Source organism: Eublepharis macularius, chromosome 2 (genome assembly GCF_028583425.1).
Source record: "Eublepharis macularius isolate TG4126 chromosome 2, MPM_Emac_v1.0, whole genome shotgun sequence".
NCBI classification, from domain to species: domain Eukaryota; kingdom Metazoa; phylum Chordata; class Lepidosauria; order Squamata; family Eublepharidae; genus Eublepharis; species Eublepharis macularius.
The window spans coordinates 134,381,136-134,407,059 of record NC_072791.1 but is presented as its reverse complement, the minus strand read 5'-3'; the positions used below and the strand labels follow the sequence as shown (position 1 = coordinate 134,407,059).

Genomic DNA, 25,924 nt, shown 5'->3' with positions numbered 1-25,924 from the left:
AAAATGGTTACATTGGCGACTGTGATCGCCTTGCTGAAACAGGGGGATTGGTTTGCGGTCCTTGATTTGAAGGACGCATATTTTCACGTGGGAATACGGGAAGAGCACAGAAAATACCTGAGCTTCGTTTACCGGCGAAGGGTTTTCCGGTATAAGGTGCTTCCCTTTGGCCTATCCACTGCCCCACGAGTGTTCACGAAATGTGTGGCCCCTGTGGTCTCCTTCCTTCGGGAAGAGGGCTGTACCATCTTTCCATACCTCGATGACTGGCTTATCATGGCTGAGTCGGAGTCTAGGCTGGTGCAGGACATTGGCTTAGTACTTAGCACTTGTCAACGCCTGGGGCTCTTGGTAAACTTTGAAAAATCCAAGCTGGTGCCCACCTGCAAGGTTTCCTACATTGGTGCACTGTTGGACTCCGTGGAGGGTAAGGCTTTGCTCCCCTTGGAGAGAGCTAGGTCCCTAAGGGGTCTGGTGTCCATGTTTAAGAGGAACCGTTTCCAATCCGTGCACACTATCCAGTGCTTATTAGGTCATATGGCAGCGGCTACCTCGGTGGTCCCCTTCGCTAGGCTGCATATGCACCCTCTCCAAAACTGGTTTGTGCGGAGGTACGATGCTATGCAGCACCCTCCGTCCCTCAAACTCTCCATCCCAAAGGCCATCCTGTCCTCCCTGGACTGGTGGTTGTCTGATGAAAATTTGTTTAAAGGGACCCTTTTTGGGTATCAGCATCCTGACGTCACGGTTACCACTGATGCCTCTCTACTGGGATGGGGGGCTTATTGTGGTGAGGTGTGTGTGCAAGATGTCTGGTCTGAGAGGGAAAAGACCCTCCATATTAATGTGCTTGAATTAAGAGCCATTCGTTTCGCACTTGTGTCCCTTACAGCACTCTTGAAAGATCGCCAGGTGTTGGTACAGACGGACAACACGACTGCCATGTACTACATAAATCAACAGGGGGGCACAGTGTCCATGGCGCTCTGCAGGGAAGCCACGCTCACTTGGCAGTGGGCAATCAGGAATGGCGTGACTCTTCGTGCTATACATGTGGCAGGGTCAGACAATGCCCGGGCGGATGCCCTGAGCAGGGTCCTTATGCTGGACCACGAGTGGGAACTGAACGTAGAGTGCGTTGGGCCGATCTTTCGGATGTGGGGTCATCCAGATATAGATGTGTTCGCAACAGCGGCGAATGCCAAGGCCCAAACGTTCTGTTCCAGGGCAGGGAGCGACCCCCTCTCTATTGGGGATGCCTTCCAGTGTACGTGGACTCAGGGCTTGCATTATATGTTTCCTCCGTTCCCTTTGATTCCCAGGGTCCTGTGCAAGATAGAGGAGGACGGGACGGACTGCATCCTGGTGGCCCCCTTTTGGCCATGGCAGGTTTGGTTTCCAAAGCTCCTGCGGATGTCCCAACGGACATATGTGAGTCTGCCCCCTCGGCAAGACCTTCTCCTGAACGGGAGCTTAGTCCACCACAACCCCAGGAAGCTGCACTTGACGGCTTGGCGGATCGCTCCTCCCCTGTAGGTTTTTCGGAGGAGGTACAGAGGGTCCTCCTGAATGCTCGCAGACCATCCACTAGGCGCTCTTATGCGGCCAAGTGGCGCAGGTTCGAAACATGGGCACTTGCTAAAGGAGTGGTGCCTGCCAGCAGCCCCCTAGGGGTTATATTCGATTACTTGTGTCACCTGAGGGACCTGGGCTTGAAGGTTTCCTCTCTCAAGGTCCACCTTGCAGCTATCTCTGCTGCTCACACCCGAGTTGAGGGTGGTACGGTTTTTTCTCACCCAAAATCCCGTCAGTTCCTTAAGGGCATGTTCAACCTTTACCCACCTGTGTCTGCACCGGTGCCTCAATGGTCGCTGTCCCTGGTGCTTTCGCGTCTTATGCTGCCTCCATTCGAACCCCTGGCAACCTGCTCCTTGGACATGTTATCGTACAAGGTGGCATTCTTGGTGGCAGTGACTTCTGCTAGGAGGGTCAGTGAGCTGTCTGCGTTGCGATCTGACCCGCCCTTCCTGGTATTTCATCCAAACAAGGTGGTCCTGCGTCCCTGCCTAGGTTTCCTGCCTAAGGTGGTGTCCGCTTTCCACCTCTCGCAGGATATTGCATTGCCTGCGTTTTTCCCTCACCCTTCCTCGAAGGGGGAGAGGGCCCTCCATTCCCTAGACTTGAAGAGGGCCATAGCCTATTAACTGGATAGGATGAAGGGTTTCCGATCGAGTCCTCACCTGTTTGTGTGCTTTGGAGCCAAGGACAAGGGTAACAGGGCTTCTTCACAGACCCTGTCTAGGTGGATTGTGACGGCCATTAGCAAGGCCTATTCCCTAGCTGGGGTGACTTGCCCACTTCATGTCAGGGCCCATTCTACGCGGTCCCAGGCGTCCTCCTCGGCACTCCTCAGGGGTGTGCCCCTGGCTAACATTTGCAAAGCGGCCACATGGTCCTCTGCTGACACTTTTGTAAGGCATTATGCCATAGATGTCAATGCGGAGCAGGATGTTTCGGTGGCCAAGGCTGTCCTACACTCCCTTTTTTCCTGAGGGAGTCTTGGAAAGGGTTCTTGGCGTACCTGCTAGGTACCCTTGAGTGAAAGGGTGTATATGTGTATATTTATGTGTATATATATGTAAATATTGAGTGCGTATATATTGCTGCACAGCTTGTAGAAATGTATATATGTATATCTATAGTGTTGTTGTTGTTGTTCTTTAATAAAATTGTGTTGGATTTCACCCCACCTTCCTTATTGTGTGAAGCTTGGTACACTCCCATGTGTGGAGGCACAGAAGAACGAAGATGAAAACAGGGTTGACATACCTGTAACTTATGTTCGAGTTCTTCTGTGCTGACACACAACCCTCCCTCCTACCCCGCTGTGAATTCCAATGCACGACAATGTGATGGCTGTAACGGGAATTGGTGTTTTTAAGGTGTTATGGCTAAAGTGTATTGATCAAGCGGCGGCAAGGAGAACTGAGGGAAGGGGGCCGTTGGTCGCTGGAGGAGCATGTGACCGTTTGGGTGGGAAAACGGTCGCTGAGGCGCGCGACAAACGGCCCCTTCGGAGCCATAGAAGCTATAGAAAATTCTCCGGCGGCTGGCCTGCGCCTGCGCAGTCCCCATGTGTGTCAGCACAGAAGAACTCGATGAACATAAGTTACAGGTATGTCAACCCTGTTTTCTCCCTGTTCACTTGCCCTCCACTCAATCCACTTGCCGTTCAAGTGTCATTCGTCATGTGTAGCTTGGCCCTTAGGCTGTCTTTCTAGAACTCTCCATTTCACTCTGTCACTCAAGCTAGCTAGGAAGGCTTATCTCTCCACTTTCTATTCCAGTTTGTCAGTTCTAATAATAAACTTTTGTTAATGTTAAATCAGTTTGATGTCCTGACTGCTGCAAAGGAACTCTGCCAACAGAATTATGGGCACAGAGGGCATGCAGCAAGGGGATTAAAAAGATAAAAATAGCTAGAACTTATTCAAGTGCTGACAAGGGCAAAGCAAAAAATCAAAATCCCAAAAGCTAGTATGAGTGAAGAATTGTATAGCCTAGGATGTGACAAAGAGAAAGAAAATTCTTAGAAGGCAATGCAATCACAAGTACTTCTTCAACGTATGTCATAGGGCACAGGGAAAAGAAGAATTTTTTGAAAGCCATGCAAATAACCAAATATGCTGATGCAGAGGTGTGTGCTATATCAAAGCAAAGGGGACTAGACCAAGCTTTAACAGGCAAGGTACAAGCCAAACAAAGCACTGCCTACAGCGAATACATAGTGATATATGTGGACCCATGAAAATTCAGATGAAAAGTGGAAATAAATACTTGCTAACCACACTCTCCACCACCACCAGTCTTCACTGATGACGATTTGTAGTCTACCTGATTAGAGAGAAGAGTCAAGTACTGGAAAATTTTAAGGCATCTTTGGCAATGGTCAGCAACAGATTCCAAAGAAACCCAATAGTAATGGAGGAGAATACATGAGAAATGAGATGACAAACTATTTAAAAGAACAAGGAATAGTTATAATGCTGTATACCCCACCAAGTTATAGTGCTGTATACCCCAGAAAACAATGGAGAAGCAGAAAGAAAGAACTAGTCTCTCACTGAAATATCCAGATATATGCTCCTTGAGGCAGAACTACCCGTCAAGTATTGGGGAGAAGCTGTCGATACAGCTACTTACCTACAAAACAGATTGTCTACTAAGGGTGCAAGTAATACACCATTTGAACTGCAGTATGCGCACAAACCCAGCGCAAAGCATTTGGATCAAAAGCCTACACTTAACATTTCTAAAGAAAAATGGACCAAGATTAATCTTAGATCAGAAGAAGGCATATTTGTCGGCTATGCACAGGGATGCAAAGGACAAAGAATCCTTAGCCCAGACCCAGAAATAGTTAAGTTCTGCAACATGGTCCACATCAATGAAAGGGAGAAACCAAACAATCAGAGAAACAACAAAGAATCTACATCAAAAGAAAAATGAAGTACAGCAAATGGGAATTGTAGATCTGGACATAATGGATAACATGCATGACACACCAGCAGAGCCTAAACAAAAAGAAGGGGAGACAGAACCAAGTGTCAAGCGTTCAACCAGATCAAACAAAGAAATACCATCAAGAAGACTTTCCTGTTTGGCAAAAATAGAACCTACACCTGAACCTTCCACATGGGAAGATATAGAAAAGATACCTGCAAACAAAGCAGAAAATTGGAGAAAAGCTGTAGAAGAAGAAATTGAATCCGTAATCAAAAACCAAAGATGGGAACTTCTTGACTGAATGGAAACCGTTAATAGACTTTTTGCATGAAATGCATAACAAGGATTTGATGACATCTGCATTTATGGATTAAGAAACATGAACAATAGAAAAAAGAGGGGTTTTGTGACTAACCTAGAATAAGTGTGACTCTAAAAATGATATATACTTGTTGCGGAGAAAATTGGAACTCAACCTGCAGTGTAATCTAGGGGGTTTTTTTGTTTTAAAATTTTTTATTGGATTAGAAATCTCTATAATATCTATTACAATCAATTTCCTTTAAATATTCCAGTTCTAACCCCCTCCCTTCCCCCCCCCTTTTGTTGACTTCCAACAGTTTTCCAACCCCTTATCCGTTTTTTCCCCCTACTCATTTCAAACTTATTTTATTCTATTAAACATATACTTTCACTCTCTTCTAAGCTTCTATTATAACACAGTGCTATCTCTATTCCCTTTCCCACTTAACTTATCGACTAAATATTACATTCCTGGCATATATTCTTTAATAATAACAGTCATTTGTCTACTTTTGTACTCCATATTCTATCTTATTTCTTGTCTTGTCAATATGGGGCAAACAATTTGTCCCTTATTCTGCATAACTTTAAGTACTTCTATAAGCATTATATACATTCACTGTAAGTCAATCAATTTAACTCATACTCTATATGTTGCTCTTTACTTCCTTCTATCTTATATTCATTCTATCTTGGTTATATAATTCCTCCATTATACAATTATCTGCCAGAAATAAAATTAGTTAATTTCTATCCTTATAATTTTTTTTGTTTTGTTTTCCCTTTCCCTTTTAATTATATAGATATATGTATTGTTAGTGTGTCATGTTTAGAATTGTATGTTTTTTCTTATTCTTTGTGTTTATTGTTTATTATGTTATGGTGTATAGTTTATAGTTTAAATAAAGAAAGTTTTTAAAGGAAAACAACCCAACATGGACACTTACAAAACTACTGCCAGGGAAGAAGGCAGCAGGATGCAAGAGTATGTTCAAAACCAACACAATGCAGAAGGGGAAATATAAGGATACAGACAGATTAGTTACTAAAAAATAATCACAAAAATATGGAGAAGACTATAGTGAAACCTGTATAACAGTTTTTTTATTAAGAGTTTTATATAATTAAAAACAAACCTAAAAACCACAATTATACACATACTGATTAAAAACAGAAACAATACAACTAATCAACAGACATACACAAACAAATAATACAAAAAAACCCAAGAAAAAACAAATGAATTAAAAACAATCTAATCTAAAAGGTTTCTGATTTTCTCCGAAACAAGTATTTGTATCATGTCAAATCTACACTTTTTCTAGGTAATGATTAAAAATTCTCTTTTTTCTAATGTCAAAATCCTTTAATCCATAAATCCACAAATAATCAAATCATTGTTATCTATTTCATATAAATAGTCTACAAAGGGTTTCCTTTAATCAACAAATGTATTGATGTTTTTCTAATCAGTGAAGTAAGCTTTGCCATCTTAGCCAGCTCCATCATCTTTGTCAGCCATTCCTCCACTGAGGGCAGAGTTGAATTCTTCCAATTTTGAGTATATAGTAGTCTGAAATGTGCAAACCAGTAGTGATACGTACTTTGATAAGAGCAGTGCAAAGCATAGCAGCAGCAATAAAGATGCACGTGGACCATCTAGACATAAAGACAGCTTTCCTTCATGAAGAAATTTAAAGTCTACAAGGATTCAAATAATCCAAAGACAAGCAATTTGAATGTAAATTTCAAAAGAGCTTCTATGAACCAAAACAGGCTGCAAAAGTCTGGAGTTGAAAACCGGATCGAATGCTCATCAAAGAAGGATTCAAACAAGGCAGGGCAGAATACTGCCTGTGTTCAGGAAACAGAGACAACAAATTGACATATATTCTTACTTAAGCAAAAGTGACTGGGAATACAGTCTAGAGGCTGGCAAGAGACCTCAATGGCATTGTGCACCTGAAATTAAAATTACCAGCAAGTTCCAATCTCAGACTAATGAGATACATGGATACAAATTGGGCAGGAGACACTACAGATAGAAAGTCCAACGGTGGACATTTGTTCTTCTGTGGCAGAGGAGCTGCCAGCTGGAGCAACAGAAAGCAAGAAACTATAGCTATGTCTTCTACCAAAAATGAATATGTAACCACACCAGAAGCATGCAGATGAATCTTGTGGACTTTGTACATTAGACCTTGAGAAGGGGTGTTTGGAATAAGCAATCTGTTCAGCGTCCACCGTGACATGCACAACACTGCTGGGAATATTTTCTTGCAGCTATCTGCTGCTCCGAGATTCTACCTACCAAAGTTGCCCAGGGTATTTGCTTGCCCCTGGAACCAGCCGTCCTATGCTCCACTGTGCCATAGCCAATATTTCCCTGGTGACAATTGTCATACAGTGTCAAGGATATTTCCATAGACAATGCCATAGACATAGCATTAGCAAGGATCCAGTACAGGGTTGAAGAACTGCTGAAACAGAACATAATCTATTCCAGGAATGACATTAGACAACATGAAGTATAGGTAGTATATAGGAGTACAAATTTAAAGCAACAGATAATATGTAAGGTAACATAGTGGTGAAGTCTATGGTCTCTAACTCATTAGTGAAGCATCTGAGACTCCCTCCCTATGATGCTGCCCTCCTATCTGAGTAAAAAGCCTTTATGAATAATTCAGTTTGCAACATTTGCAGAAAGTCAGGAGAGTGGGGGCTCTCCTGATCTCCTCAGGCAGGTATCAGGGGCACCACCTCCCGCCAAGAGTTGCCCCCTGTGCTGGCAACCCACTGAGTTCCACCACCTCTTTTCCCAGAAAAAAAGCCCTGTACAACCCTATTGTTATGCATCCCTATTGTTTTTTATTATTACTTCACATTTTCAAAGACTAAACTCTTTGCACTAAAAATGGGGTTCTTAAACTGGGCTGAAAATTAGGCCATGAAAAATTAACTGCATGCATGGAAGTGGTTGGAAGGTCATAGCCTAAGGATAGATAATTATCGGTCTCATTTATTTTCCCAGGTCATCGTTTCTGAGTCATGGCTGTTTCAACAATGACTGGCATCACCACTGCTCCCACCAGCCCCAGTCATATCACAGCAACTACTGTTCTATCTACAGCTGAGCCTAACATCATTGAAAGTCTTATTAACAAAATCCCATGTGAGTAAGTTCAAGGGGCTGAGTGAATACTGTTCAATTCACAGGATTGCCGGGAGTGCTTGACTTCCAGTTATAGGATTATGGTTCCCATTCCCCCATTGGGGGTGAGGGATACCCTGCTCCCCCCTTCACCCCCCCTCACCCCTCACCTGGCCGGCAGGGTGGAGGAGGCAGGGGAACAGGCCTCCAGGGCACATTCCCAAGGCAGTGCGATGACACTACTTTGGGAACTGATGTCATTGCACATGCCTGGAAGCTCCTCCATGCTTAACATGGGGTGGATTTGGGCTCCAAACAGGCTGAATTGGGCCTGTTTGAGGCCCCAATAAGCCTGGTGTGAAGTGCAGAAGTGCTTCAGGCCCTGTGTGATGATGTCACTTCTCAGAAGTGATGTCATTGTGTAGGCCTGGGAACACACACACATAAAGCATGTGCAAAGAGGGAGAGTAAGGTGAATGCCAGGTCCCCTCTCCCACCGGGAGGGTAAGCAGACCTAGCAACCCTCTATAGGATAGAGCCTTTCTCCTTTATAGCTTTCAAATGATGAAGACAATCAGTGTTTTACTAACATCTCTTGAATTTGGGGAGAATTAGACCAAGCATACACATTATTTTAAGGAAATTGAATGCAATCATATATTAACAGATTCAAGTTCTGTGGGATGTAGTGGAGCCTTTTTTATAATGGAGGGGTTGGAATTATTACAACGTTCAGCAACCCAATAGATTTGACTCTTTAGTTCAAATCAAACCACAATATTCTGACCTGCCAAAACTCATTTCTTGATTCCTTTCTGCCAATAGAGCAATGGAGCTGTAATTACTGTTAGCAGAGTTGGAAGGATAGCTTGCTGGGGGAGGTAGTCTGACGGTTAAGGCTCCTAGGTCTCCTGCATCCTCATTTGCCATTTTTTAAAACAGTAATGTTGGCTAAATTGTAAAGCACAGAACTGATGTAGGGTAGGTCTAGGAATCTCCAGAATCTCTATGGTTTTACTGAGAACTACCCTACACCACCTCCAGGTTTTACCAGAAAATGATGTTGTGATGTAGCTGACTTCACTAGCCCCCCCCCCATTTCCTCAGCCCCAACCCTCCCAACAGTTGCTAGCCTCAGCTTTGCAACCTTACTGACAGTACAGAAGCAGGAAGTAGGAAAAAACAGATTTGAGTGACTGGTTCATCAGTCTGTTGTTAAGCATATCAAATAAACATTACTTATGTTAGGTGGAGCTGGCTATGAGTAAATGGAGTGGAGAATGCCTTAGGATAAAGTCCACATGAGGTTTGTTGCTTTAAGAAAGGAAAGGCTATTCTTTATTGTAAAGAAATCCATACTGCGATAGGAAAAGCAGGAAGGGCATTCTAACTAGCTATCTAATGTGGAGAGCCCAAGACCACATGTTGACTTCTTGAAAGTTGAAGAGAGATAGCATGAGGAGGAGAAGCCTGAAGGAAGGAAGTCCCTAAGGAAAGTAATCTAGAGAACAACGGTATAGCAGCAGAACCGGCAAGACGAAAGCAGACAGAAGGATTCGACCTGTCCAGCTAGTACTGCTGCCCCTTCCCCCCAGTACTAATAGGCTTGCTGAGCAACTTACATTTTATCTGCCCCCATCTTCACCTATATTTTTAATATACTTCATTTATATACTGCCTTTCTCCCCAGTGGGAAGGGAACCCAAAGTAGCTGACCATTCTCCTTACCTCCATAGTATCCTCACAACAACCCTGAGAAGTAGGATAGGTTGATTTTGTGACTAAATTAAAGTCACCCAGTGAGCTTCCAAAGCAGAGTGGCAATTTGAACCTTAGTTTCCTACATCCTACTCTGAAACTCTAACCACTACACTATGCTGGCTTGGTGGTGGTGGTGGGGAGCTACTGTTGAACAGTAGCAAGCAGTCAGGCCTGGATGAGTCATGCAAGTCATACAGTATCAAGTCTCTGGTGGTTGCTTCTGGGCCTGGCCCCAATGAGTCCTCCCCTCAAAGGCCAAAACAACCCTGGAAAGGCTGCTGCCCCCTGCTCTGCCTTTTACTGACAGAAATCACGCCCAGAATACTGGCTGAACTATTGTTGTCACCTAGCAACAGCCACTAAGGACTTCTAGTTAAAGCTACAAGTGCTCCTTTTGTCATTTGGATTTTTAAAAACCCTGTCTCCTGATTTTTTTTTAAGGTTTCAGATTTTTCTGCAAAGCTGGTGCATTTTTCAGGTAGGCAGGAAGAACTGTCTTGTCCATTCATGACTCCAATCTCCAGATTTAACTATCCTCAGATCAGGGTCACTTGGCTATTAGTATATAAGATGATGGTGATGATGCCCTACATGTGTGAATGCAGCCATAGTCTTTTTTAAAAAAAATCTTAGGCAATGTACCTTTTCAATCAGTTCTACTGTCTATCTGTCCTTCTTCCATGAATAATATAGGATTCACCTCTGTTTTATCCTCAAAATAAGGCCTGAGGTTAAGCTGAGAGATATTTACTTGATTTGTTTATATTAATCACATACTGCCTAAAAACATTAAGGTTATCTAAATAATTTAACTAAGTCAAAGGCAAGCTTTATGAGTGAGTAGTGACTGAATCTAGGTCTTCCCTGTCAACAGTCAATGCTCTAGCCATTATGCCACATTGACTATCATTCTGGAGTGTCAGGGTTGCTTTCTTATTCAGTCCCTCAGCCCCCACTACTTGCCAAATATAGCTGTCTCTCCCTCTCATGGTTTTTCAGCCAGAACATCCCCTTCCCAACCCCATCCTAGGCTCAGTGTAATATCTTCACTATACAATTGATCTTTAATTTCCATCACAGAAGCTGCACTATTAAAACACATTGTAAACTCTTTCTCAGAACAGTTAACTTGAAACTCTCATGAGTGTTACATGACATTGTAGCAATTCTGATAATGGTAAAAGGCTTGCAGACAGATAAGCAGCAGTTAAATTTTTGTCTGTATGTGAAGTAGGCGGTAAAATGTGGCCTACTCATATGGGAAACCACAAGAACAGCAGTATTTCCTGCACCAGCTCCTCTGAAATATGCAGGTTACACACAGTTCACTCAAACAATGTCTTTGCATTTCAGTTTTGCAGTGAATGGTCTTGGAACATTGTGCCCAAGAAGATTTGAATAATTGTGCCCCTTTTAACTGTTCCACTCCTCAATTTCTGCCGCTTTCCAGCTCCTCATAACATATGCACTGTGTAATCCTCCTTGGGTCTCAGTGAAAAAGGCAGACTATAAATAGCAGAATAAATAAACAAACAAATGTGAGAATACTAGGCACGTAAAGAGATTTGTAAATGTAATCCATCTTAAAAGTATAAATAGAAAGTGGATGCTTTAAAAATAAGAGAGTGCAAATTGTGATAAGAGTGGTTGAAGTTCATCAATTAGCTATGACCACAAATGTTTCAGGTGGGTAGCTGATCCAGAGGAGTTAGCCATGTTAGTCTGTAGTCTAGGGATGACAGACCCCCGGTGGGGGATCCCCTGCCCTCGCTCCCTACACCCCGCCTCCACTTACCTAACCAGCGGTGGGGGGGCACACCTTCCGTGCGCACTCTCCTGCAGTGCTGCATGCTCCCTGAGGGCAACAGCCGCCAGGATCGGGCCCATTTTGGCCCCGATTGGGGCCACTGCGGAGTGTGGGAGCACTCCTGTGCTCCGCAGCGCCTCAAAATGGATCCGTTTCAGCTGAAATTGGGCTTATTGGGGCCTGTTTTGCCGCTGATTGGGCCCGTTTTGAGGCACTGCGGAGTACAGGAGCACTCCTGCGCTCCACAGTGCCTCAAAACAGGCCCGATCAATGGCAAAACGGGCCCATTTTTGGGCCCTGTGGAGCACAGGAGCGCTCCACAGCACCTCAAAATGGGCCCGTTTTGGCATAGATCAGGCCCCTTTTGAGCCCCTGCAGAGCCTGGGCACGCTCCCAGGGGCCATGTGATGACATCACTCCCGAAGTGAAGTCATCGTGCTTGTGGGGGCATGCACACGTACGCTTTGCGTGTATGCACCCCCCTCTCCTCCAAGGTAAGTGCCAGGCCCCTATCCCCCACTGGGAGGTTGAGGGGACCTGGAAACCCCACTGTATTCGCAAAATAGTAGAGTCCAGTAGCACCTTTAAGACTAACCAACTTTATTGCAGCATTAGCTTTCGAGAACCACAGTTCTCTTCGTCAGATGCATGGAGGGTATGAAGAAACTTTCCAGAGATATATAGATGGTGAGGGAAGAGGGGGAGTAGATGCAAATCAGTTGCAAAAGTCATGAAAGAAGTGGAGTGCACAATCCAGGATGGGTGTGCCCCCTCCCCTCCATAGCTGAATCTGAATGGAATGCCTGAAAGACAGTTTCTTCTGATAATGAGATAACCATTCAGAGTCTCTATTCAATCCAAGTCTAACTGAGCCAAATTTACATATTAATTACAATTCAGCAGCTTCCAGTTGGATTCTGCTTTTGAAATGTGTCTATTGAACTATGGTGACCATTAAGTCCTTGATGGAGTGTCCTGGTAGATTGAAGTGTTCTATTGGTTTCTGGATATTGCCATTTTTTATGTCAGATTTGTGTCCAGTTATTCTTTTGCGCAGAGGTTGGCTGGTTTGTCCTATGTACAGAGCAGAGGGGCATTGTTAGCACATAAGGGCATATATCACGTTGGAGGATGAGCAGCTGTAAGAGCCAGAGATTGTGTAGTTGACACCATTGGGTCCTGTAATCATATTTTCTGGGTAGATATGTGGGCAGAGTTTGCATCAGGGTCTGTTGCAGGGTCTGGTACCTGTGTTGGTGACTCTGTTAGCCGGTTCATGGGTGTTAGTGAGAAGTTGTTTAAGGTTGGGGGACTGTCTGTCGGCAAGGAGAGATCGTCCACCCAGGGCTTGTGAGAGAGAGGCATCGTTTTCCATGATGGGCTATAGGTCGCTGATGATACGTTGGATGGGTTTGAGCTAGGAACTACAGGTGACAACCAGTTGTGTTCTGTTGTTGGTTCTTTTTGGTTTGTCCTGGAGCAGGCTGTTTCTTGGTACTAATTGATTTGTTCCCTCACCTCATTTGGTGAGTACTGTAGCCCCAGAAATGCGTCTTGTAAATCTCTTAAGTGAGAGTCCCAATCAAGAGCATTGGAGCAGATACAATTGTAATGTAAGGCTTGGCTATAGACAGTTGTCCGAGTGGTATGTTTTGGGTGGTAGCTGAAGGCATGAACATATGAGTTTCCAGTCTTTATCTGTCCATTATGTAGTTGTACAGTGGTATCCAGGAAGTGTACCTGTTGTGTAGAGTGGTCCAGGCTCAGGTTGATGGTGGGGTGAAAGTTGTTGAACTCCTGGTAAAATCTCTCAAGGGCTTCCTTCCCATGGGTCCAAATGATGAAGATGTTATCCTTAAGTACAGGAATGGTTTTAGTAGATGGGAGCTGAGGAAGCATTGCTCCTAGTCTGCCATGAATATGTTAGCAGACTGTGGTGCCATGCATATGCCCATGGCAATGGTGTTGACCTGTAGATATAGGTTGTCACCAAATTTGAAGTAATTGTGAGTAAGCACAAAGTATGAGCAGGGAGCTCAGGGTATGAGCAGGGGAGCTCTGACTCTCAAAAGCTCATATCCTGGAAATGTAATTGGTCTTTAAGGTGTTACTGGAGCTGAATAACAATGACAACAACAACGTTCAATTTATATACCACCCTTCAGGACAACTTAAGGCCCACTCAGAGCGGTTGACAAAGTATGTTATTATTATCCCCACAACAATCACCCTGTGAGGTGGGTGGGGCTGAGAGAGTTCTGGAAGAGCTGTGACTGGCCCAAGGTCTCCCAGCTGGCTACAAGTGGAGGAGTGGGGAATCAAACCTGGTTCTCCATATTAGAGTCCTGTCACTCTTAACCACTACACCAAACTGGCTTGACCATGAATGTGTTTCTATATATTGGTTTCTATATATTGGTTTCTTTTCATTTAGTCTTTTGACTTTGACAAAATAAGAGGAGAGAAGAAATTATTTGGTGTCTTGCAAGAGTACCCATGAGGAACTTGATTTACAAATTTTATGTAAAGGTGCGTGTGCTTTCCCCTTCTCAAAAAGGACATTTCCTTTGAGGGCAAAAGGAGCCCACCCTCATATTAAAACAGCTCCTCCTAAAGTGAATTGGGTCCAATTAGGCACCAATTAAACAATAATAATTAAAATGTACATCAACACATACAATATTATTTAAGCTACTAAGAAGGCAAAAGTCAGAGTAAAAGCAAAAAAACCTCAAAGTCACCCTACAAAGTCCTACAAGCCTCTGATTTTTTAATCACTCCCACACACTCACTCTTCTCATAAAGGTAGGTTTGCCATCCTCCAGGTGATGGCTCAAAATCTCCAAGAATTATAATTGATCTCCAGGCCACAGAGATCAATTCCCCTGCAGAAAATGGCTGCTTTGGAGGGTGGACATTATGGTGTTATACCCCACTAAGGCACATCCCCTTTCCAGACTCACTCTCTCTAGACTACAGCTCAAAAATCTCCAGGAATTTCCCACCTGGAGGTGGCAACCCTAGCTACATATCTGAAGAAGTAAGCTGTGACTCATGAAAGCTCATACCCTACCGCAAATTTTGTTGTCTTATAGGTTCTACTGGACTCTTATTCTTCTCTAGCTATATAGTTATATTGAAATGATAAGAACTACAAGATAAAAATAAGAAAACTCATCAGATAATGAGAGAAAAGGGGGGGGGGCGGGGGCAAAGTTTAAAAGCCTCCAAAAGTTAAAGTTGGCAGCCTCTAAGCAGAGCACTGCTTATGAGTGTTCTACCAGGAGCCCACACTGGGTCTAACAATGCCATCTGGTGGTAGCTATTATAACAAGTGAAAATAAGTGTTCCACAAATTAAAATTCCAAAGAATACATCTGAGGACTGTGGAATAAACAGAAAGTGACTTCTTTCTTTGTAAAAATGGACAGATAAATGTATTAACATTGTGGATACTGAACTTGAGTCCTCATGTTGTTAGAAACAACTGCATTCATATGAGAAAAGTAGAGATACCAATATTAAAATTTATTTATTTACTTTATTTATACCCCACCTTTTTCTCCATTGGGAACCCAAGATGGCTTACATAATTCTTCTATCCTCCATTTTATCCCCTTAATAACCCTGTAAGAAAGCTTGGGCGGAGACTTTGTGACTGTGAGTTCCACAACAGGATGGTGAGTTAAACCTGGGTCTCCCAGATCCTACTCTGAAACTCTAACCACTACAACATGCAGGTTCTAAGAATGTAGGAAATGACCAGCAGAAAAATAATTTCTAATGGCCTGGTGGTTTTATGAACAAGGATGTGTTTTTTAAGATTTGAAATTTAAGTCTGGTTATTTTCATGATTTTCCTGATGATATGAAGCTGTGCTCAGGATTTCTGAAAATAATGCCTTTTGGATAATGTTGCTTCACAGGTGTGTAATAATCCTTCTTTCTTGTTCCTGATTCTACAACAGTGCCCAGATGGGCTCTCATAGCTATTGCTGTTGCAGTGGGTTTAGTTCTCCTTCTGATCCTCATCTGCATCATTAAATGCTGTTGCTGCAGGAAGAAACGCAAGAAAAAGGAAAAACTCAACTTGGTTAGCATCAATGGCTCTTCTACCGCAGCTAGTCTGGTAGGTTTTTCTCATTATTGCCCTTACTGTGACCAACAGCCAGAAAACACCATCTTGGGAGTTGAGATGTCATAAAGTAAGATTGTTGTTTTAAGGCATAACCTTGAGTTAAATTTTGTCCTCTGAGGGAATTTTGCTCCTGAGTAGATACAAATGACCTACATCTTTTCCACACTGTGACACTGAGAGATCTCTGTCTTTTGGTGCTACACCTCTGAAGATGCCAGCCACAGCTGCTGGCGAAACGTCAGAAACTACAATGCCAAGACCACGGCAATACAGCCCGGAAAACCCACAACAACCAATGAAAATTAGACTTTAGCAGAACTGTAGCAAAAAAAGAAAGAAAAAGACACATGATACTGTAACTCACTGTCACATTTTACATGTAACCCATATCAAGTCCTGCATGGTACCTTATTTTTCCTTTAATGCCTTTTGCAAAGAGGATTTGTTTGGTGCTCATAGCATGTGCAGCTGTAACACAAACAGGTCTCAGAGAAACTTTCCACTGTGCCGTTCCTCTAGATATCTTCACTTTGCTGAGAAATATGTCCTACTAGGCAACATTTTGGTTTCTCTAGGATGGCTTTACCTATGATAGGTATGCTGGAATCTCTTTCCTAAACCTTTGCTTTGACTTCAATAAGTCAGCCTTTCAAGTGCTTTTATTTTCATCCTTTTGTCAGTAGACAAAGAATGAGGGAATAGCAGGATTTCAGAAAAATCACAATGCAATCCTGTGCAATGTGGTTGCCAGCCCCCTGTTCTGAGCTATGATAGGAGAAAAATAAAATTTTAAAAAGCCATCAGCCAATAGCATGCTGTCAATTCTAGAAAACTCAGAAGTGACATCATACCTCTGTAGAAATTAGCCAAAATTCTATGGTAAAATTACGGAGTTTTAGGTGATTCTTAGAGAGGACTAAAGCCAATTCTGGTTTTCTTCAGAAGTGATGCCAGTCCTTTCTACGAATCACTGAAAACGCTATGATTTTATCACAGAGTTTTGGCCAATTCCTAGAGAAGTGTAAAACCTAGAGAGAGGGAAATCCAGAAGTGACATCACACTATCTACTAACACTGAGTGACACTGAGAGATCTCTGTCTTTTGGTGCTACACCTCTGAAGATGCCAACCACAGCTGCTGGTGAAATGTCAGAAACTACATTGCCAAGACCCCAGCAATATAGCCCGGAAAACCCACAACAACCATCGTTCTCCGGCCGTGAAAGCCTTCGACAATACATCTAATTTTCATTGTTTGGTTCCAAAATGCCTGCTTCTTAATTTCCCATTCACAGAGCACAGCAATGATATTTTTCATCATCCATGATGTATCAGTCATGTATCTTGCATACTGGCTTTCTGGTTTCAAGAGCGTAACTTGATATAAATGTACAATACATGGAGAAAATTACTTCTTTGTTTCAAATTCCCCAAATTTATAACTTCACCTTAAAGACAGAGTACTAATTTTTTGACATAGGTTCAGCCTGATATGGAAGATATAGAGTGTGGCCTAGAAGATGAGAAACGCGGACGGCTGCAATATTCCCTGGAATATGACTTTCGTAGCCAGGAGGTATAGTGTGCAAATCCAGACTGAAATATTTATGTATTCCTGTGTTAAGACAAGACCACGGTGTCTCCTCAATATCTTTTTCTTCTTCTCCCAACATTTCATACATTTTTCATATAGGGTTTCATAATGGGTTTCATATATGAAACCCATTATGAAACCCAGGGCACCATGTAGTTACTTCACTTTACTTGATTTCCATTTTCCATACCAGCAATAACCAGGGCCAGTGCATCAATGGAGGCAGGTCCGGCAATCACCTTGAGTGCAGAGGCGCCAGAGGGGGCGCGAGGGGGCGCACCATGGAGCGACTGAGTGGGAGAGCTGGGAGGCAGGGGCGGCACGTCAATGGAGGCAGGTCCAGCAATTGCCTCAAGTGCAGAGGCACTGGAGGGGGCACGGGTGTGCGCCATGGAGCAACTGAGTGGGAGGGCTGGGAGGACGAACGCACTCCAAGTGTTCCCCCCTATCTCCTGCCTGTCGCCTCACAAACTGGAAAGGAGTGGAAGAAAAGTGATAAGTTTCTTTTGGGGGACTGGGGGTGGGGATGGGACGGAATAATGACAGAAGAAAGCAAAGGGGAAGGGAAAGGAGAAAGTGGGAAGGACCTAGAGAAACAGCTGCACCTCAGGGTGTGCACTTTGAATGAGCTGCTGAAGACTCATATCCTTCTTCCAGGCATAAGCCTGCTGGACACGAGGGCACCCAAAGACCATTCCGGGGTGGGCTGCCGCTCTCTCCCAGGATGCCGTCGTGTCAGGGGTGGGGAGGGGGGCTTGTGCCTGGAAGGATTTGCGTCCTCAGAAGCATGGGGGCGGCAACAGTCCTGAAGCTGCCCCCAGCCTCAGGCACCAGAAACTCTGGCACCGGCCCTGGCAGTAACTACTATGTTGATATTCTATTATATTTGGCTCATCACCACATAGGATTTCAGCACAGCAGATGTCCAAATAGTAGATAGATACTGAATGTATAGTGAACCTACTGTTATTCATGATTCCCTCCTGTCCTCTTCTATTGTGAACAGCTTCTATACCCAAATTTACTGCATATTGGTAGCACATAATGTTAATGTTTCAATATTGATACTTTTAAAGATGAAAGTTGGAGTAAAACAGGCAGCAGATCTGAAGGCAATGGACAGTGGAGGTACTTCTGATCCCTATGTGATTGTCTATCTAACATCTGATATGAAGAAGAAGTATGAAACAAAGGTTTACCGTAAGACACTCAACCCCATTTTCAATGAGAGCTTCATTTTTCAGGTAGGAACTCAATTCTAGAGGAGCAGCTATGTTGTCTGCTGTAGTCAAAACAGCAAGGAGTTTTGTAGCACCTTAAAGACTAACAAATCTATTGTAACTTAAGTTTTCATGCACCTTTTATGAGCCATATTTTTCAAATGCATCTAATGAAGTGGGCTTTGGCTTGTGAAATTTATGCCACAACAAATGTGTTTCTCTGTAAGGTGCCACAAAGTAAGAAATGCAGTATTCACTGTCAACTCATTGGTCTACTTTTGTTCAGTTGAATACTGTATATTTATATCTTTATTGCAGCATATATTGTAAGAAAAAGAGACAGCAGCTTGGGTGGGGTCACCCAGCTGGCTTCAAGCAGAGGACTGGGGAATCAAGCCCGGTTCTCCAAATTAGAATCCCACTGCTCTTAACCACTATATCAATTTGGCTCTTTTCTTTCTAGTAATGCTTTACTTTACTGGATTCAGTACCACATGATGTGGTGATAACTATCAGTTTACATGGCATTAAAAATAACTATATCAGTTCATGGATGAGAGGTCCATAACCCATGATAATGAAACATGAAATCTCCATATCCAAATGCAGTATATCTGAGTACCTGGGTGCTGGAAAATAGCTATCACCATCATGTTCAGTCGATAAGCTTCCTTGAAGAATTGTTCTGTCCATTGTTTTAAGACACAGTACTGGTTAACTGGACCTTTGGACCAATTTGGTCAGTTAATTACTGTGTTCTTAGGTTCCGTGACTAGGTACCTATATAAAGCAGACAGGCAATTGTATGCACACTTACTTGGGATTTACTTTATTACACAATGAGATTTACTTCTAAATAGACATACCTAGGTTTGGGCTGTAATTCCTTCATGAAACCCATATAACTTTCATCTATACATGTGATTTGATCCTAATAGAGGATTCTGTGAGTCAGGTTGTCTTCTCCTTCTTTCCAGATACCTCAGACAGAGGTAGCTGAATCCACCCTGGTGATGCAAGTGTATGATTTCAATCGTTTTTCCAAACATGACATCATTGGTGAGATGCGGCTGCCTCTTGGGGATGTTGACTTGCAACATGTCATTGAGCAATGGCATGAGCTCACTGCAGCCAGCAAGATCGAGGTTGGTATCTCAGGCAGGTAGGTGGTAAAGGGTGCTAGTCAGAGTGGACTGCAAAAATATCTAATTGATCACCCTCATTAACTTTGTTCGGTGATTCCCTATTATCCACACAAAGAAGCAATTTGCACAAATGAAATCTCCTAGGTCTTGTTGTCTGTTAGGCATAAATGAAATGGAACAGCCCTCAAGCCTCTTTGAGTCACAGGAACAATGCATCAGCTAGTAATGACCTTATGACTAGGCAATGATAAGCAGCTGTCCAGTGACATACTATCTAGTAGACGCACTCTTGGAGCAGCAGACAGTAGAAAACGTTTCCTTCTGAAAAGTTGTTAGGGTGGTTATAGTTTTTCTGATTAAAGACAGAAGGAGGTGGAGGAAGGACAGAAGCTCAAAGGCTAAAGAGGCAAGGAGAGGACAGATAATAGGACAGGGACTTAAGAACAACTGGATTGCACCAGCATGCAGTCCATTAAACCTGGCACAGGCGTGAGAATAACTTCTGTGCTTTGATAGCTTCTTGGCTTCTTTGATGTACTAGAGCAACTCTCTCTCCCTGGTTCCATGCTCATTGATTAAAAATCACACTCAATCCAGAAGTAGGCAAAGGAAAGGCAGAATATTTTACTACTGCTCATCAGATGTGCGAATTGTATGAAATGTGGCTAATTCATGCAATGGGTGTAACTAATCTGGGATCCTCAGCAAGAGAGTATCCTAGGTAGTGAAGAGCTAGGTACTCTGAAACATTTTTAAAAACAGATAGTCTCCACAGTCATCGATTGATTAAATTTGAAGTCCACTCTCCCCATGAATGGGCTCAGAGCAGATGACATCAGGATTATATTTACATTAAAAATTGTACATTAAAATCATAATAAATAAACAGGCCAGTCAGAAAAACAATCCTAGATGGTGGCCCATTTTTCCCAGGCCCCAGTAAAACATTTCCATGGGGTGGGAGGTGAAGAATTGCAGTAGTCCCACTGATGGAGAACCGGGGTGGGGGTCTCACTATCCCCTCAACAGGAGACCAGCAGGACTCACCCCTGACTCAGCCTCATCCATATGTCTGGTGGAACATCTCTATCTTACAGGCCTGATGAAAAGATAGTCCATCTTGTTGTGCCCAAGTTTCAGCAGACAAAGTGTTCCACCAGGTTGGTGCCATGACTGAGAAAGCCCTGGCTCTGGTTGAGGCCAGACGAGTCTCTCTGGGGCCAAGGACCACCAGCAGGTTTTTATTGGCTGAGCAGAGCACCCACCAGGCACATATCATGAGAGGTGGTCCTACAGATATGCTGGTCCTAGTCCGCTAAGGGCTTTACAGGTTAAAACCAAAACCTTGAATCTGATCCGGAACTCCACAGAGAGCCAGTGCAGTAGCTGTAGGACAGAAGTTATATGTTCCCTATGTGGGGTATTTGTAAGGTCACGTGCAGCTGCATTTTGGACCTGCCGTAATTTCCAGACCAGACCCAAGGGAAGCCTTGCGTAGACTGAGTTACAGTAGTCTAATCTGGAGGTGATCGTTGCCTGGATCACTGTCGTTAGGTCATGGGTTGAAAGGTGGGGGGTGAGGTGCCTGACCAGCTGCAGATGGAAAAAACACTGTGATCTGGGCCTCCATTGATAAGGAGGCATCCAGAATCACTCCCAAACTCCTAACCGTTGGAATGGGCACAAGTGATGCCCCATTGAGGGACAGAAGCCAGATCCCCACGCCCAACAGACCACAAGCCAAGTACACACCTCCGTCTTCAGTTTCAGTTGACTCTGTTTCAATCAACCAGACATGGCCTCCAAAGCTCTAGCTAGGACATCTGGGGTGGAGTCGGGCCAACCAGCCATCAGCAGAAACAACTGGGTGTCATCTGTGTACTGGTGACAATCCAGTCTGAAACTTCGTACCAACTGGGCAAGAGGATGCATATAGATGTTAAACAACATCGCAGAGAGTATCACCTCCGGAAGGATGCTCTTAGTCTGCACCCACGGGTGTCATGATGACAACTTCTCCCCCAGCACACTCTCTGTCCTCAACTGTGAAGAAGACAAGCCACTGCAAGGCAGTCTCTCATAGCCCCACATCAGCACAACCATGGGTCAACAGGTCATAGAATACTGCTGTAAGATCCAGTAACACCAGCAGCACCCATCCACCTCAAGCAAGAACTCAATATGGTGGTTACTGAGTCCATTGCTCATGATTCCAACCAATTTCCAACGTTTGATGACTACAAATACCAACATGTCTTCAGAAAAACTGGCTTTCAGTTTCTTCCCCTAGTCTGTTTTGATCAGACAAATGGCACTTGACACCAATGAGACAGCAACCCAGCTATCAACCCACAGAACAGAATAGAAGCTCTCACAAAACAGAAGCAAACTTTTATTCTCCGGATCCCCTGAGGAAAGACTAGAGGCTGGGCATTTTAGTGCAGAAAAACTATCATGCCCTGCCACCAAACTTCCCATAGCATCTGCCCACTGTTGAAGTAATCTTGTAATCACTTCTTCCTTCATATGATCCAATTCTCCTCTTTGCAGAAATTAAATAGTCCACTAGAGAGCACTATTGGGCAACCATAATGGCAAATGGGCACAATACCACAAAACTTTACATGAATTTAACATAATTTGAGCCTGCCATTATGGAACTATGAGCAGAACCACAAGTGACAAAAGGCACAGATTGGACACTTGTCTGCTTCCCTCAAGTTTTGATGGGAAATGTAGGCATCCTGGTCTTGCAGCTTGGCTCTCTGACTGCTGTCCAATGGACTTTTCAACTGTCACTTGTCCAACATTCCGCCAAGCTGCCTACATTTCCCATCAAAACTTGAGGGAAGCAGACAAGTGTCCAATCTGTGCCTTTTGTCACTTGTGGTTCTGCTTATATTTGCCATGTTGTGTTCAAGCAAAAAAGCCATTCCAAAACTGAGATTAGGGATTACTGCCCCTGGTGATATGTAGCTGTCAGTGATTCTCAATGCTAATTAGCTTGTGTGAGTTCACAAACCCATGTCCTTTAGGTAGGGTTTTTTTCCCCCTTCATTTTTAGAAAAATGTGTGTGTGTATATATATATATATATAGAGAGAGAGAGAGAGAGAGAGAGAGAGAGAGAGAGAGAGAGAGAGAGAGAGAGAGAGAGAGAGAGAGAGAGAGATATGAATGTTCAGTGGAACAAAGGTTCATGTAACAAACTGACTGGAGAGCAGACAATTCCTGTGCATATCTGGAGTATACTTTTTCACCTCTCTGTTATCACAACTGTTCCACATTCTTATGAGATCAAGGGAAAAACTTTTGGGGTAGGAATCATGTGTCTATACCATATTGATCTCTGGCATTCTTAACTTGACCTTTAGCCATCTCTCTCGGCATTGCATTAATCTTTAGCCCCTTTTCTTGTCTTTTCTGTTTGTGATAGCAAGAGCGTCTTGGGGAGATTTGCTTTTCACTCAGATATGTACCCAGCACGAGCAAATTAACCGTGGTCATCTTAGAAGCCAAAAAACTCAAGCAGATGGATGCTCATGGATTGTCAGGTAATAGGGAAGGGTAGCTGGAACTGACTGTGAGGAGGAAAGGAAAAGGAAGCAGATGCGGAAGCCTGCTAATACACATTACTCAGATAAAGTCTGGAATCGCATTGAGACCAAATTTCTTGACATGGGCCGATTCCAGACGGCCCTCCGCATCCCGAAACGTTGCGCGTCGTCACGTGGAAAATGCGAAATATTGCGTTTTCCACGCGACGACGCGCGACGTTTCAGATTCCAGACGGCCCCCCACATCCCGAAACATCGCGCGTCGTCACGTGTCGTCGCGCGGAAAATGCGAAATATCGCGTTTTCCACGTGATGACGCGCGACGTTTCAGGATGCGGAGGGCCGTCTGGAATCGGCCCTGGTGTTCCATTAGACTAGTAGAGGTTTTCAATTAAACAAAAGACTCCTTCAAGGAGAATGGATTTTCAGTGATTGCTAAATTTTTAGCTTTCTTATTTCAATTCTGGAACAAAGCAAGATTTTTTTTGTCTTTCATCTTAAAAAACCTTTGTGTCATAGTTTAAGCAAGTCTTTGTTTTCAGAACCTTCAACAATTCAAATATTCCTTTTAACTTCATGGCAAATGTTTCTGTCACATCAGCCTGAGAGGTCATGCCTTGTCCAAGATGACCCAATGCATTGATTGGAGAGGAAAAGATCAGAACCAGAATGTACACACCCAAACCCGACACTTAAGTCACTATGGGAGTGATCTTAAATGTTATTCTATGGGACTTATTCTGAGGGAAGTGTCTTTAGGATTGCATCCCAGCTTACAGTTTACTGACCAAGTGTGACAAAAGAGCTAGGATGTGCCACAAAGTTCCTAAAGATTGATGGTGGGGGATATAAATAAATCCTTGGTGAAGGCTGATGTCTGAGGGAAATGTTCCCATTATGAATAAAATTGCTTTAGAACAACCACGGGGGTGGGGGTGAAATGTATGATTTCCTCTGATTATAGCACTAAATATATTTCTGCCTCTCCTCTACCCCATCCCAGATCCATATGTCAAAGTGCAACTTACTTTGAACAAAAAGAAATGGAAGAAAAAGAAGACAAGTATAAAGAAAAACACATTAAGTCCCTACTTCAATGAGGCATTTGTTTTTGAAGTGCCCTTCAATTTGATTCAGGTAAATCCCCCTATCTACTGGACATCATTCAGCGGCAGATGATTGGAAGAGAATTATTAGTTTAGATTATGGATCCTCTAACTCAAGCCAGGAGCATGAATTTCAGTTATACTGAATTATGCTTAGTTGGCTACAGCTGCCCTTTCAATTACATTTCTTTTACTGGACCTCTCATTTTCTGCTACAGTAGCATTCCAGCCTCCAGGGGTCCTTGGATGTCTATGGAAGCTGGGGAAGTCCGTGGACATCAGGCAGTCTGTACTTCTCAGGCTTCCCTGGTACAAGGACTGCTGTCATAGACAGGGAGGAGAAAAGAGTGTAAAATACCCCCCCCCCCCCGCTGCCATTGCAGTAGCCAGGTAAAGAGACTCACAGGTGAAGGGAGGGGAGATGGATAAGAAGATTAAACTCCTGATGATGCCATTGAAAGTACAGTAGGGTTCAAACTGGCATGGAAAAATAGTGGTTAACTGAGTCGTATTCTTAGAAAGTGGCACATTTTATGCTATGTCATTAATGAGAAAGAAACAAACAAAACAAACTTTCTCCAAACTACTTTCTTTCTCATTATCGCTTCCTTTTCCCCTTCTCACTTTATGGCTTTGTGTTGTCTTTTAGAATATCGACTTGGTGATTTCAGTCTGGGATCATGATAAAATGACCAAGGATGACCAGATTGGCAAGGTGTTCTTGGGCTGCAGAGCTACAGGCAACCAGCTGCGTCACTGGTCAGATATGCTAGCCAATCCCCGCAGGCCTGTTGCACAGTGGCACAGCCTGCAGCCAGTGGAAGATGTGGACAAAACCTTGGGGTTGAAGACTCGCTTCAAGCTGCCAATACCCAGTGGCTAAAACAGAAGAGATCTCTCTAGTCATCTCCAGTTGGCAAGAGAATAATCCATACAGTCTAGGATGAAAGGACAAGTTTGCAAAATAGGCTGATTACCCAAATGGCTAAAGATAATAATGGTTTGTGCTGTGTAACATCTGGATCTTTTAGAGATGTAACTAAAAGTATTCTCAGCACAAAAATTAACCCAGGATCAAGCAAAGGGCAATTTATTCTGTCTGCAATGCTCCATCTTGGAAGGAATCCAATCTTTCTGGCTGATGGTAGTTCGTATGTGGTAGTTCTGCTACATGATGTGGCCACTCAAGATTAGATTTAAAGCCATGGTGTTAACTTGTGTGGAGGGTAGCATGCATACTTGGATCAATTGTTTTTACTAGGCCTAAAGAGAAGAGAACCATTCAGACGTAAACATAATTTCAGTCATTATCATTATCCATGTTAATACTTTACCATTTACAATAATTAATAAAGGGTTTGTTAAATGCAAGGCAACACGCAACTGCTTCTTTCAACATTGATACTAGCTATTTAAGCAGATGTTCAAAAATTTTGAATGACACAAGTGAACATTGAAGGTATATGTATGAGGAGCAAAGAAGTTGTATTGTTAATTCATTGTTCTCCAGGAATCACAGCTTCTCGTACACACCCGGCAGGGAAGCATTGGACTAAAAACTAAGCACACCATGGTCCCAGCTTCCTGCCACACCCAACGGGGAAGCATGGTGGACGTCTGGCCCAGCTAGCCCTC

At 43.5% G+C, this 25,924-nt stretch overlaps 1 protein-coding gene across 4 annotated transcripts in view; it reads left to right on the top strand.

Annotated features, from left to right (window-relative positions):
• The window catches only part of SYT8 (synaptotagmin 8), a 33,871-nt gene extending 8,216 nt beyond the window's left edge, over positions 1 to 25,655 (top strand). For all 4 annotated transcript variants that reach the window (XM_054969860.1, XM_054969862.1, XM_054969859.1 and 1 more), the window contains 8 exons: positions 7,844 to 7,984; positions 15,499 to 15,659; positions 17,149 to 17,244; positions 18,339 to 18,506; positions 19,460 to 19,627; positions 23,063 to 23,180; positions 24,187 to 24,320; positions 24,939 to 25,655. In XM_054969860.1, coding sequence (XP_054825835.1) covers positions 7,861 to 7,984; positions 15,499 to 15,659; positions 17,149 to 17,244; positions 18,339 to 18,506; positions 19,460 to 19,627; positions 23,063 to 23,180; positions 24,187 to 24,320; positions 24,939 to 25,172 — 1,203 coding nt within the window. In that variant the 5' untranslated portion in view covers positions 7,844 to 7,860 and the 3' untranslated portion in view covers positions 25,173 to 25,655. The remainder of the gene's footprint in view (positions 1 to 7,843; positions 7,985 to 15,498; positions 15,660 to 17,148; positions 17,245 to 18,338; positions 18,507 to 19,459; positions 19,628 to 23,062; positions 23,181 to 24,186; positions 24,321 to 24,938) is intronic.
• Positions 25,656 to 25,924: the final 269 nt, after the last annotated feature.